Source organism: Antechinus flavipes, chromosome 2, assembly GCF_016432865.1.
Source record: "Antechinus flavipes isolate AdamAnt ecotype Samford, QLD, Australia chromosome 2, AdamAnt_v2, whole genome shotgun sequence".
NCBI lineage: Eukaryota > Metazoa > Chordata > Mammalia > Dasyuromorphia > Dasyuridae > Antechinus > Antechinus flavipes.
Window position 1 is genome coordinate 292,859,993 of NC_067399.1, and position 15,583 is coordinate 292,875,575.

The 15,583-nt window shown below is 35.6% G+C and overlaps 1 protein-coding gene across 4 annotated transcripts in view; it reads right to left on the bottom strand.

Moving 5' to 3' along the window:
- The window catches only part of FBLN5 (fibulin 5), a 128,893-nt gene that overhangs the window by 50,121 nt on the left and 63,189 nt on the right, over positions 1 to 15,583 (bottom strand). For all 4 annotated transcript variants that reach the window (XM_051977341.1, XM_051977340.1, XM_051977339.1 and 1 more), the window contains exon 5: positions 14,887 to 15,009. In XM_051977341.1, the coding sequence (XP_051833301.1) occupies positions 14,887 to 15,009 (123 nt within the window). The remainder of the gene's footprint in view (positions 1 to 14,886; positions 15,010 to 15,583) is intronic.

The following is a 15,583-nucleotide window of genomic DNA, read 5'->3' on the forward strand; positions in this document are numbered from 1 at the left end:
CCCAGTAAAATGATTTCACCTAATATGTTTTTAAATGAAAAATGTCATTTGACCAGGTATTAATCTCCAGTGAATAAATGGTCAAAGTATAGAAACAGTTTTGAAAAGAAAAAATTTTAGTAATTAACAACAATATAAAATATTGATCCAAAATCATTAATAAAAAGAAAAATCCAAATAACTCATTTTATTTTACATTCATTAAATTGGCAACAACAACAAAAAAAGACTAAGGTTATCTGTGTCTCAGGGGCTGGGCAGATTAAATATATAATTGATGGAGCTGTCAATTGGATGAACAATTCTAGAAAACAATTTGAAAGTATGTTTTTAACTAAAATGTCAATACTCTTTAAAAACTCAACAATCCTTGTAGGCATATGCTCCATTGAAGCCAAAGGCAGGAAGAAAGAACTCATATACACAGGAATGTGCTGGTTAATGTTTAATAACTGGTCTCTTGGGAAGAATTGTAAACATGACACAATTTTAAGTTTAATTGGTGTTATTAACATTTTCTCCAAAACTTTAAGTCTAGACAGTCAACAAAACAATAAATCAAACATGGTTTGCTGATTTCTGAGATAAACAAATGCTCATACTGAAAATTTAACAATCATTTTCATGAGGGACCATATGAGTTTATTCCAGCATGTCACTGAAATACATCTATATGTATATTCAGCACTTTATGTAATAGCAAAGAATTGAAAAAAATTGTAGTGGATGAGTCAAATGAAATGTGGCTTTACTATATAAGATATGATGACTACAAAGAATTCAAAAAAGGAATAGAAAGACATATTAGCTAATGCAAAATGAAATATACAGAAAAACAATACATGCAATAATTATGAGAGAATTATAGAAAAATGCTCTTTACTCCCTTATTTAAATAAAGACTTGGGGGACTATAGATCGTGGGAACATTGATCATTAGTATTATACTGGTTGATATATTAGTTTTGTTTAAAGGATTTTTCTCTTTTGTTTTACTCTGTGTTACAAAAGATAGTTGAGCAGAGAGGTAGATGTATTCAGAAATGAAATGAGATATGGAAGCAAAAGCTATTAGTAAAAAAAATTTTTAATGAACTTTTGGTGATATCTACCTATATCTCATGTCCAGTACATTGATATCAGCTTAATTATCAATCCTAATTAAGAGCAATCTATAAATCTATAAAAAGCAATTGTTCCAAGAAAAAAACATCAATAACCATCTATATACTTCATAGATATGCTCTCTAGTCATTTCATTTATGTCTTTGTGACCCCATTTGGGGTTTTCTTAGCAAAGATACTGGAGTGGTTTGCCATTTATTTCTCAGTCTATCTTATAGATGAGGAAGCTGAAGCAAATATAGTTAAATAACTTGCCTAAGGTCACATCACCAGTAAGTGTCTGAGGCCAGATTTGAACTCCAGTCCAGCACTTTATTCACTGTGCTATCTAACAGCTCTTAAATGATATAGTGGTCCCAGTACCCATCCATACCCTTTTGAATATCTGTATATCCAAGAAGTGAAAAGGGAAAAAAAAATCACCTCCACAATAAAAGGGCAGCAAATCAAATACTTAGGATGCATCAGACAGATATTTTCTTAATACTTCTGTCACTATGCCTACTGATCTCTTTACTGAACTCCAATCTCAAAAGCTCCTGCTGCCCCCAGCATCCTATTACCACATCACTCAGCTCTTGGATTTGGTATACCTAAGCAACTCCTTGTTTGCGACCTGAATTGGGTTTTGGTTTAGCAACTCCTTGTTCGCGACCTGAATTGGGTTTTGGTTTTCACTCAAGCATTGGAATTTTTCTCCAAAAAGAAAGGATCTACCTTGTTCTGTTGAATGATTATCTGCCTACCTGGAGCCTATCTACATATGTTAGCTTCCTTCTGGGAACTCAAAAATAAACTTCTTGAGATTAAGAATTATGTCTCATGTTTCATGATACCCTCACCCCCATTCCAGGGGCAATCAATCCACTACTAAATGCATGGCCAAGAAAAAAAATTTTAATTAAATTAGAGGAACATAGAATAGTTTATCTCTCAGACTTGTGGAGGAGAAAGAAATTTGTGACCAAAGATGAACTAGAGACCATTACTGATCACAGAATAGAAAATTTCGATTACATCAAATTAAAAAGCCTTTGTACAAATAAAACTAATGCAAACAAGATTAGAAGGGAAGCAACAAACTGGGAAAACATTTTCACAGTTAAAGGTTCTGATAAAGGCCTCATTTCCAAAATATATAGAGAACTGACTCAAATTTATAAGAAATCAAGCCATTCTCCAATTGATAAATGGTCAAAGGATATGAACAGACAATTTTCAGAGGATGAGATTGAAACTATTACCACTCATATGAAAGAGTGTTCCAAATCATTATTGATCAGAGAAATGCAAATTAAGACAACTCTGAGATACCACTACACACCTGTCAGATTGGCTAAGATGACAGGAAAAAATAATGATGAATGTTGGAGGGGATGCGGGAAAACGGGGACACTAATGCATTGTTGGTGGAGTTGTGAACGAATCCAACCATTCTGGAGAGCAATCTGGAATTATGCCCAAAAAATTATCAAAATGTGCATATCCTTTGATCCAGCAGTGTTTCTATTGGGCTTATATCCCAAAGAAATACTAAAGAAGGGAAAGGGACCTGTATGTGCCAAAATGTTTGTAGCAGCCCTGTTTGTAGTGGCTAGAAACTGGAAAATGAATGGATGCCCATCAATTGGAGAATGGCTGGGTAAATTGTGGTATATGAATGTTATGGAATATTATTGTTCTGTAAGAAATGACCAGCAGGATGAATACAGAGAGGCTTGGAGAGACCTACATGAACTGATGCTAAGTGAAATGAGCAGAACCAGGAGATCATTATACACTTCGACAACGATATTGTATGAGGACATATTTTGATGGAAGTGGATTTCTTTGACAAAGAGACCTGAGTTTCAATTGATAAATGACGGACAAAAGCAGCTACACCCAAAGAAAGAACACTGGGAAACGAATGTGAACTATCTGCATTTTTGTTTTTCTTCCCGGATTATTTATACCTTCTGAATCCAATCTCCCTACGCAACAAGAGAACTGTTCGGTTCTGCAAACATATATTGTATCTAGGATATACTGCAACATATCCAACATATAAAGGACTGCTTGCCATCTAGGGGAGGGGGTGGAGGGAGGGAGGGGAAAAAAAAATCGGAACAGAAATGTCAATATAATGTAATTATAAATAAAAAATTTAAAAAAAAAAAATAATGCAAAATGAAATATACAGAAAAACAATACATGCAATAATTATGAGAGAATTACAGAAAAATGCTCTTTACTCCCTTATTTAAATAAAGACTTGGGGGACTATAGATCGTGGGAACATTGATCATTAGTATTATACTGGTTGATATATTAGTTTTGTTTAAAGGATTTTTCTCTTTTGTTTTACTCTGTGTTACAAAAGATAGTTGAGCAGAGAGGTAGATGTATTCAGAAATGAAATGAGATATGGAAGCAAAAGCTATTAGTAAAAAAAATTTTTTAATGAACTTTTGGTGATATCTACCTATATCTCATGTCCAGTACATTGATATCAGCTTAATTATCAATCCTAATTAAGAGCAATCTATAAATCTATAAAAAGCAATTGTTCCAAGAAAAAAACATCAATAACCATCTATATATTTCATAGATATGCTCTCTAGTCATTTCATTTATGTCTTTGTGACCCCATTTGGGGTTTTCTTAGCAAAGATACTGGAGTGGTTTGCCATTTATTTCTCAGTCTATCTTATAGATGAGGAAGCTGAAGCAAATATAGTTAAATAACTTGCCTAAGGTCACATCACCAGTAAGTGTCTGAGGCCAGATTTGAACTCCAGTCCAGCACTTTATTCACTGTGCTATCTAACAGCTCTTAAATGATATAGTGGTCCCAGTACCCATCCATACCCTTTTGAATATCTGTATATCCAAGAAGTGAAAAGGGAAAAAAAATTCACCTCCACAATAAAAGGGCAGCAAATCAAATACTTAGGATGCATCAGACAGATATTTTCTTAATACTTCTGTCACTATGCCTACTGATCTCTTTACTGAACTCCAATCTCAAAAGTTCCTGCTGCCCCCAGCATCCTATTACCACATCACTCAGCTCTTGGATTTGGTATACCTAAGCAACTCCTTGTTTGCGACCTGAATTGGGTTTTGGTTTAGCAACTCCTTGTTCGCGACCTGAATTGGGTTTTGGTTTTCACTCAAGCATTGGAATCTTTTCTCCAAAAAGAAAGGATCTACCTTGTTCTGTTGAATGATTATCTGCCTACCTGGAGCCTATCTACATATGTTAGCTTCCTTCTGGGAACTCAAAAATAAACTTCTTGAGATTAAGAATTATGTCTCATGTTTCATGATACCCTCACCCCCATTCCAGGGGCAATCAATCCACTACTAAATGCATGGCCAAGAAAAAAAATTTTAATTGAATTTGATTAAAATAGACAGCTGCAAATGCTGTCCCTCATTCCTAGAATTTATCCCTTTCTTTATTTACACTTCTTAGAATTCCTAAGTTCCTTCAACACTAAAATACCTCTCCCACAGGAAATTTTTTCTGATCCACCCACTCCCCACTCTAGCTATTATTGTCTTCTTTTGAAAACTTAGCTTTTATTTATTTTTTATATTTTTTGTATATACACATGTGTACATATTGTTTGCCTTGTAATAATATGAGCTCCTTGAAGACAAGGACTATTTCATTTTTCTATTTCATCCTTCCATTCCCAGTAGGGGTTAAATCAATGCTTGCTGATTGATCTAATAAGTTACATATGCTTTGCTAATCTTCACTGATATCCTATTCTGAAGCCTTATTATTGCATGAAAGAGACCTGATTTTGGCTTCTCTCCCAATTTCCACCAAGCTAGAAAACCCTGGAGTAAGAGTGCAATGATGAATAGATATGTTCCTGATTATCCACCTACATAACTATTCCAAATTCATAGAATCATTTTATCAATTCACCAAAGGATGATGACTTTTTTTTTCAGAACCATCACAACTCTTAAAACTCCTCTACCAAGTTAGAGAGAGAGTGTGATCTCTGTAAGGAATATACCCATGGACAAAATTAGTGACCTTTGAAATTGAAATGTGCTTTTCTATGACTTATTTATGAGGCAATGGGTAGAACTCTGAACCTGGAGTCAAGAAAGCCCAAATTCAAATGCTGCCTCCTGCACTTAATTACCTGTATAACCTTGGAAGTCACTTAACCTTTCTAAGTCTCAGTTTTCTCATCTTTAAAAATGGAAATAATAATTGCATCTATTTCACAGGTTTAGTGTCAAGGCTGAGTGAGATAATATAGGTAAAATACCTTGCAAATCTTAAAGTTTTTTTAATATATAGCTATTCTTAGAGAAATTAAAGTTATAACTTCTGCCCGGTAACAGAATTTATTTATATCACCTAATTTATCATATTTAATTATTTTTTTCATGATTATTTATATTCATAATTTATTTATTTATTTTTATTGCTTTTATTTATTTATATTACCTAACAACCCACAAAAAGCTAATAGAACGGGATGATTTGAGGTAATAGGGGCAAAATAGGAAACAGAACTGAACTTCAAGAAAGAATATATATAGATCCAAAGTGGATATTATACATTCAGACAAAAGAGTTGACTTCCCAACTACCGACAATGCAAGATCTTAATACCAAACAACCATTTCTTTTCAACTTTTTTTTTCCCTAAGGCACCTGACTAATACCTAGAAAAACTATATAAACTTGCAGTTTAATTCAATTTAACAAGCACTTATTAAGTTCCTACTATGTACCAGGCATTGTGCCAGATGGTTAAATAATTCTGATGCCCTGGTTTCAAAGAACCACATTTATTAGGTAAATAACAAAAAAGCTGTTAGATCAGATTCTAATATAAGACTACTTATAAGGTCTAACCCTTTACTTAATGGGTAAGTTATGGCCATTGGAGCAGCCAAGGAAATATATAAATGATCACAGCATTTTTTTGGCTGAATTATAAAAATGTTGCTAATTTTATTCTCCCTCAAATTTTCCCTTCTGGTTCCAAAGAACTTCTTTAAATAAACATGAGTGTCTAAATATATAACATGTGTGTATATGCATATGTATATATAACTGTCATGGGAGGGGATAGTTAGTCTAAAACAGGAAAGGAATCCCTAGCCTAGTTCCAATGGACTCCTGGCCAAGGTCATTAAGGATGAATGTGTTCAACTATCAAGAACACAAGATTGGTTTAAGAGGAGTATCGGGTAACAACTCAACTGGGAGACATGTGAATCCAATCAACACCAAGATGTGAGGGCAAAGGATGGAGTCATTCTCTGAATCAGAACAGACAATAGATAAATTGACAAACACAACTCTTCTCCCTCTCTTTACTGTCCCTAGGTAAGCATCTGTCTTTTGAGGGTACAAAAGACTTGTAAATTGGCATTCAGTCAACAGTGTATATACTTAAACACTTGCTAAGACATACCAGCTAATTTTTTTAGAGTAGGAATCTGAATGATTGACATTTTCATTCTTCCCCCACCCAGCAGTGATTTCTCTAGTATATTACTGTGAGGTTTTAGAAAACATGTCACAAATGCTGTTGGAATTCTGATAAATGTGACTCTTTCCAACAATGAGATGATTCGGGCCAGTTCCAAAGGTCTTGTGATGAAGAGAGCTGTCTACACCCAGAGAAAGGACTGTGGGAACTGAGTGTGAATCACAACATAACATTCTCACTCTTTTTATTGTTGTTTGCTTAAATTTTGTTTTCTTTCTCATTTTTTTCCCTTTTTGATGTGATTTTTCTTGTGCAGTAAGAGAATTATAGAAATATATATAGAAGAATTGTACATCTTTAATATATATTAGATTACTTATCATCTAGGGGAGAGGATGGGGCAAAGAGGAGAAAAATTTGGAACACAAGATTTTGCAAGAGTCAATGTTGAAAACTTATCCATGCATATATTTTGAAAATTAAAACCTTTAATAAACATTTTTAATGTTGTTGGAGCCATCCCTTATTCCCACTCCTCTATAACCTCATGCATAAAACCCATCTTCTGTATAAAATTCTTATCACTATTATTCAAAGCAAAAGAAAGGTTTTTTTAAAAGTGATCTTTAAATATTTGGATTGTCGCAATGTTACACTTTATTCTGATTAATCATACTAACAAATCTCAGTTCTGGAGCACAGTTAATAAGACACACCTTCTTCCTCTCATTAGAGAAATGGAGAATTATGGTCAGTCAGTCAGTGGGTCAATAAGCATATATTAAGTACATACTGTCAACCAGGCACTGTGTTAAACAGAAAGAAGGGAGGGGGTGAATAAAGTCCCTGTCCCAAGAAGCTTACATTCTAATTGGGTAAACAATTTGAAATAACTAGATGTATACATCAGAGATATATACAGATTAGATGGAAAACAATCTGAGAAGGGAAGGTATTAACAGTTGAACCAGTATGAACCTTGTATTACTATACAAGTTTTGAAATAAGATGGAAAAGTTAAGAGATAGAGATGAGGGCATAGAGAAGAAGAAGAAGAAGAAGAGGAGGAGGAGGAGGAGGAGGAGGAGGAGGAGGAGAATATCAGAGATACGTTCAGACATCGTAAAAGTCCACTAATCAAACATGGAGTGTTGCATTCAAGAAATGCACACATACATTGTGAGACATCAAATCACAGAATCTCAGAATTACAAAAGATCTTGGACATCATTTAGACCACCCCATATCTAAACAAGAATGCCTTCTGTAATATGCCCAACGAGGAGTTCCAAAAGGGTGAGATTAGGAAAGAGGACATTTCAGTCATGGGAAACAATCTGTGACAAGGAATGGAGATGGGATGGAATGTCACGTATGAGGAAAGAAAGAAGGAAGCAAGCATTTATTAAGCATCCAGTATCTGCCAAGAACTGTGCTAAGTGTTTTATAAATATTATCTTGTTTAACCTGCACAACTCTGGAAGATAAGCATTACTATTATCCCCAATCTATAATGGGGGACCTGGGGTAGATAAAGGTTAAGTGATTTGACCAGGACTATGCAGCTAGTAAACATTCAAACTTAGGTCTTTTTTGACTCTAGGTCCAGAAATTTCTTCATATGCCATTCAGTTGCCTCTGGACAAGAAGGACCAAAAAGTACAAAGCAAAACAATACATAATAATATATAATAAGACTAGAAAAGTAGATGAAGGGCTTTAAATGCCAAACAGTGGAGTTTGTCTATTATCCTAATGGGAATAGGGAATCATTAGTGCTTCTTAAGGTGAGGAATAACATGATCTAACCTGCAGTTTAAGAATATCAATTTGCTAGTTGTGTGCAGGATGGAATAGAGAGACAAGAAGCTGGATGCAGGGAGATCAGTTAGGAAGTTATTGTAGCAGTCTAAGAAAAGAGGTATAAAATATATCAAATAGTAAAGGGTTCAGATGTCATGGATGTAAGCAGAGTAGGATACATAAATTAATAACATTTGGAAATTGTGATTGGAAATAGAAGGTGAGAATGAAAAGGCAAAATTGAATATGGAAAGTAAACAAGAATTAAAGTTGAGGATGATTCCTACTTGTGGTGCCCTAACTCTCCCCCTTTTCATTTGTGCAATTAGACTTGGGGAAATTTAGTTTAAAAAGAACCTTGAGGTTCCAATTCCTCTTCACATACCACTGTGACACAATGAAGGATTAAAAAAAAAAAAACAACAATATCCAGGTACTCACCACTCTGACTCCATCCTTGCCCAAAACTACCCTGGGAATAGAATTATTGTCAAGGACAAAGACACCAAGTTATGTTATCTTGCCACCTGCCTCAACTCAAAAACCTAAGTTATGCCCTCGTTAAAGCTTCTATCTATCCAAGAATGGTCTTCCTTCCCTGTCTTACAGAGCCTGAGCCACAATCCCCAAGATATAAATGTCAAGTTAACTCCTCTCTCCCTGCTCTCTCTTTGAGGTAAAGATAACAATAGCTGCCAGATATAAACAAACTAAAGGTATTCTAGGCTTCTGTATCCTGCTTTTCACTTGTAGCTAAAAGCCTATATAGCTTTTATATAGCTATATAGTCTCAGTTCTTCTGCACCAAATGCTTTGGAAGCATATTCCCATTTGGTCAACTAGTTTATTGAATTCTCCAGATTAAAATTATTAAATCTCTACTTGCCTCAGTTTCTCTGGCATTACAGTGGGTGATGGAAGAATGATGATACTCTCAACAAGAAATAGCAAGTTAGGAGAAGAAAAGGATTTAGGAGAAAAGATAATGAAATCTAGTTTGAACACATTGAATCTGAGGTGCCTATGGGACATCAGGATGGAAATATCTAGCAAATAGTTGGAGATGCCATCAAGATAGGAATGAAGGTAGCATACATAGATTTGGGAACTATATGGAGGTGCTAGTTGAGTTCATAGGAACTGATACAATCAGAGAGAATATAGAAAGAGAAGGGGAAAAAGCAAAATAAAACTGTGAAATATATCCATGAATAGGGAGTAAAATAAGGATGATGGTCCTACGAGACTGAAAAAACTATTAGACAAAATTGTCATTCTTTGCAAATAATATGATGGTATATTTAGAGAATCCTACAGAATCAACTGAAAATGAATTACTTTAATTTAAAAAAGTTTTTCAATTAACTACTTTAGAAAAGTTGCAGGATACAAAATAAATCCACATAAATCATCTATATTTCTATAGGTTATCAACAAAGTTCAGTAGCAAGAGATACAAAGCAAAATTCCATTTAAAATAACTGTAGATAATATAAAATATTTGGGAGTCTATCTGCCAAGGAAACAATTACAAAATACTTTCAACATCAATAAAGTTAGATCCGAAAGAACTGTTAGAGAGGTAGAAAGAGAACCCTGACCAAAAATTTAAGGTGGAAAAAGTATCTATGAATAATTAGCTAACAATATCAAACATTGCTGAAAGATCAAAAAGGATGAAGACCAATAAAAAGCTATTGATTGAATTAGAAAAAAGAAGGAGAAAGAGAAGAAGGAGAAGGAAGAGGAGGAGAAGAAGGAGGAGGAGGAGAAGGAGGAGGAGGAGGAGGAAGAGGAGGGAGAGGAGGAAGAGGAGGGAGAGGAGGAAGAGGAGGAGAAGGAAGAGGAGGAAGAGAAGGAAGAGAAGAAGAAGACAAAGAGAAGAAGAAGGAGGAGGAGGAGGAAGAGAAGAAGAAGATGAAGAAAAAGAAGAAGGAGGAGGAGAAGGAAGAGAAGGCAAAGGAGCAGGAGGAGGAGAAAGAGAAGGAGGAGAAAAAGAAGGAGGAGGAGGAGGAGGAGAAGAAGAAGAAGGAGAAGGAAGAGAAGGTGAAGGAGAAGGAGCAGGAGGAGGAGGAGAAGGAGGAGGAGAAAGAGGAGGAAGAGGAGATGATGAAGAAGAAAATAATCACGGGTGATCTTGGAGAAAGATGTTTCAATCAAGTAATGGAGTCAGCAGACAAGAAGCAAGCAGGAGAGAACCAAGTGAGTGGTGACAAAGTGGAAACAGCTTTTTTTTTCTGTGAAGGAAAGAAATATATGGTATGATAACTTGAGAGGGTAATAGACTCTAATGAAGATTTTTTTTAAGGAAAAGAGAAATCTGAGCATACTTGTAGGCAACAGGGAAAGAACCAAATAATAAGAAGAGGATGGGGATAGGGACTAGACTAAATTTCATTAGTTAAAAAGAATTCCCATGTAAGGAAACTCTTCTACCAATTCAAGTCAGAGCCTTCTCTGCAATTTATAGTCTTGGAGAACTGCTTAGAAAACTGAGGAGTTAAATGAATGACGTATAATATAATAATACAAAGACAGACTGGAGCTGGGTTATAAAGGGCCATGCAGGTCACACAAGGTCACATAGTCAATATGTGTCAGAATTGGGTTTCTACCCCAACTCTTCCCTACTCTAAGGCCAGCTCTCTGATATATACTATATCTAGTATAATTCAAATTAAAAATTAGGGAAAGACGGGAGAGTTAAATATGTGAGACCCTAGAGGGGACAGAGAATGTCCTCACTGTTTGCTACCTTTCTGAACCTGTCTCTTTCTTCAAGGGTAAGCTCGAATGCCATGACCTCTAAAGAATTTCCCTTTAACTTTTAAACTAAAAGCTCTTTCTCCCTTCTTGTACTTTCCTAGAAGATTTTGTCTGACTCCCTTTTATGCCCATCACACACTGCCTTATATTATACTTATTCTGCCCTCTATGTCCCAATCACTACAATATAGGCGAGTATGTTATCATTTATCTTTGCATCCTCAGCATCTAGGACAGGGCCTTGTACGTAATAGGCACTTAAATAATCTATGACATTTAACCAAATTAATTTTAACTGACACTTGTAAGATGGTGCCACCTGCTGGAACAAGTGTGTCATCCAGCTTAGAAAACCATAAAGGGGGCAGCACACACAACTTTTATTTAATTTTCCCCATTAAGTGCTCTGTGATCCCGTGATCCTGGGCCCCATAGTTCCTTGCAAAGATTCGGTGGATTTGTTGGGTTTTTTTTTCTAGGACTTTCCTTGTCCCATACTTGTAACATTCTCTCCTCCTTATCCATCTCTTTGCTTCCCTCACTTACTTCCCATCCCTGCTAAAATCCTATCTTTCTACAAGTAGCCTTTCCTAATCTCCCTGAATGCCAGTTAACGTCTGTTGCTGTTGGTTAGTTAATGGTTTCACTTTCCTTCCCCAGCTGCCAACTCAATTGTTGGGAAGTTGAGTCATTAGTTGAGCAGATAAAAGAATAGAAAGCATGGTTATCGAATATGTAAATCACATATATCAGGAAGAGAGTTAACATTGGGTGACAGAATAGAAATTTAACAAGATTAGATTTTAAAAAAATAAATGTAAATTCCTACACTTAGATTCAAAAAATCAACAGCACAAGTTTAGGACAGAAAAATTATCTCTAAAAAACAGGACATTCAAAAATGAAGTGGGAGATTTATTTAACTACTTGCCATGGCCAAAAAAATCTATTCAATCTTAGACTACATTAACAAAAAGAGCTAAAAATGTGAGAAATCATAGTTTTGCTATATACTATCCCAGTCAAATTTTACATGGAATATTATGTTCAGTTCTGGGCACCACATCATAAGAAGAATATTGAAAAACTGAAAGCCAGTATGGAACTTTAAAATTATAATATTAATTGATCAATTAATGTAAGGGTATTTATTTAGACGATAGCAGATAAAGCATGGGGTGGGGTAGGGAAGACTGATAGCTATCCTCAATACAAAGTGTCCCAAAATTCTAAACTTTTTATAGCTGCATTAAGACTTTTGGGACCCTCTGTATTCAGACTTGTTATAGAAATTTGTTCTTCAGGAGCAGTTAGATGGCACAGTGGATAGAGTACCAATCCTGAAGTCAGGAGGATCTGAATTCAAATCTGGTCTCAGACATTTAATACTTCCTGGCTGTGTGACCCTGGGCAAGTCACTTAACCCCTAGGAGCCATCATTCTATCCTATACTCAGCTGTCAAATTGCATTTCTAAAGTGCAAGTCTAACACTTCTACCACCATCCACCCTCACCCCCATTCAACAAACTCCAATAGTTCTCTATGACCTCTAGAATATTTGAAATCCTCTCTGTGACTTTGAAAGCCTTTGATAGATAATCTGTCACTCTTACATCTTACTCCCATGTGTAGCCCCACCATACTGGACTTCATATTTTCTTGCAAATATTCTATGGGTCTGTTTGTTTTTCTATGACAATAAAAGTGCAGAAATGATTCTAGGTGAGTCAGACAGGATCTAAGAGAGATCATGTGCCTGCCCTTCAACTCAACACTTGCATGAGACGGAAGAATGGGAAATAGAAATGGAATTAGTCCAAGGATTAATGGGCAGGGAATCCCATTCTCAATCCAGCCTGGCTGTATGACAGGAAAGTCCAGGCTTGGAAAGGAGGGGGAAGGGTGTGGCAAAAAGCCTGTGCTAGAAAATAGAAGAAAGGTAAGTCCACAAAATGGACATTAAAAGGCCCTTCCTCTGGAATTTCATGGTGTTTTTTGTTTGTTTGTTTTTTAGGAGTAATCATGACCACTGAAGAGTTCAGCTGGGAGTATTAACTAAGGTTCAGATGAGCCCATACTGTAAAACTTCCTGAAGGAAAGACATCCTTGACAGCATACATTATCCATTACTGGTTACTTAGCATAAAAATAAATTTTTCTAGAGGTCTTATAGATCACAGAGGATGTGATCTTGGAAGAAAGCAATCACTGTAGCTGAAGATGGCAAAACCATCAATTCTTATCATTCTCTTATCCTATTTTGATTCACTTGTCATGAAGCAGACATAATTGTCAGGGTCTAGGTGAAGTAAATTATCTATGGTACTAATCTATTCATGCTCAAAGCAGAGGCACTAAATTTTGTGATAATGGGGGTGTTAAAAATGCCTATTAGCTTTCATACTATCATGTACTAGGATGCATGCCCCAATTTGGCATATATATAAATTCAAACCTGACTCAAAATGTTAGACAGTATAGATCCTTAGAACCATGGAACTTCAGAGTAGAAAAGGACCTCAGAGAGCATCCATTCTAACACCTCTCTGATACATTAACCTCTCTGCAATATTCCCAACGAGGGTTTATCTGACCAATATTTGAAGAACTCCAGTGAAAGAGGAAATTCATTATACTTGATATATTTTTCTTATATATCTGTTTCTCTGCAAGACCTTCCGGAGTCAAGTAGAACAAATTTAATCCCTCTTCAAAATTATATCCCTTCAGATACTTGAAGACTATTATCCTATTCCCCCAAAGTCATCTCTTCTCCAAGATTGGAACTTTTGTTTCAACTCATTCTTGTATGAAGCAGTCTCCAGGCCTGGGAAAGCTCTATGATCCATACCTCCTGACATCTTCACTAAAACTCAGCTTTATTCACCAAGAAAACCTTGGATAGAGAAACACCCATACCCTCCCTTCTGTGCCTTTAGGAACTCCTTTTGGATATGTTTCACAGTTCCTCTAGAAGTGACTTTCAAACAACATAATCTTGTCTTAGAAAATTCAAATTGACAGGGTTTTTTCCAGGAAAACACAGCACAGGAATCACACCCATAGAAACTGACGTGACAGCTGGACAGCACCATGAATTCATTTCCTTGCCTAAAATACAACCCAAAGAAAGGAAAAGGGGAACAAAACCCAAAAATAATAAAAAATTTTAAAACATGTTATAAATGCCAAATGTACAACACAAACGCTCAATTGGCAGTTTTTTATGGTAATCTTTTCTCATGTATCCTTGAGAATGCACATACAGCCCAAGGCTATTTTATATTATTTTATTTTATAAGGATATGTGAACTTGAATTATCCTGCCTTCAGGATAACAACTTCAATTGCTATATCTTAATTAAACTGGCCCCAGGAGATATGTTTGTCTCTGGACAGATTCCTATGCCTGATTTGCTACATTCCAACCTTAAAGGTCTCAGTCCTAATTTCAGGTATACTCCCATAATGTTAAGAAATCAGGATTAGGTTTACATTGCTCTTATTTATACAATGTAGAACATGTAACCATGAGATCTTGGTCACTGAATTGCCTTTTTATAAAGATGACGTTGATAATGATGGGAGAGGACTTTCAGGAATTGGTGAAATTAAACCATATGTCATCAGGGCATTCCCCAAACCCTTTCTGAAGCAATATAACCCTGATTACTGTTAACACCCTAGATAAACTAGGTTGTAAAAAAGACTTTTTTTTAAAAAAGGCATTACCTAAGCACTGGCCCTCCAGGAGCCAGTATCCATCTGTACAAGAACAGGTGTATCCTCCTTCAGTGTTGATGCAGATCTGGGTAGGGTTGCACTGATGTGAATCTGTTGCACATTCATCAACATCTGTAACAGAGACAGACAAGAGAGTTTATATCTATTGTCAATAATGGAACACTCACAGGCAGCAGATTTATATGGCCATGGATGACAGACCAGAAATTCTTAGAATGTAAGAGTTACAAAACACAGAGACCATCTCAAATAATATCCTCTAAAATATGTCCAACAAGTGCTCACTCAAACTTTGCTTGAAGACTTCCAATAAGGAGGAATTTGTATTTTACCTGTCAGCTAAATCTATTTTTGAACTTTACTTGTTAGTAATTTTTTTCTTTGTACAGAGCCAAAATTAAATTCTCTAACTTCTACCTGTTTCAAATGCTGCTGTCTAACATCAAATCTAATGCTTCTTCCTCATGAAAGTCTTTCATATACTTGAAGAGAACTATCATAACCCTTCTAAAACTTCTTTTCTCCAGATCAAACATCAATCACCAGTGCCTTTTAAAAGTCTTCCATGTAACATGTTCTTCACTCCTTTTGCCACCCTCATCCATCCCTTCTAGATACTCAAGCTTGTCTATATTTCCTAAGGAAAGAAACCCTTCTCAAATCTCATTGCCCCACTAAAGCGAAT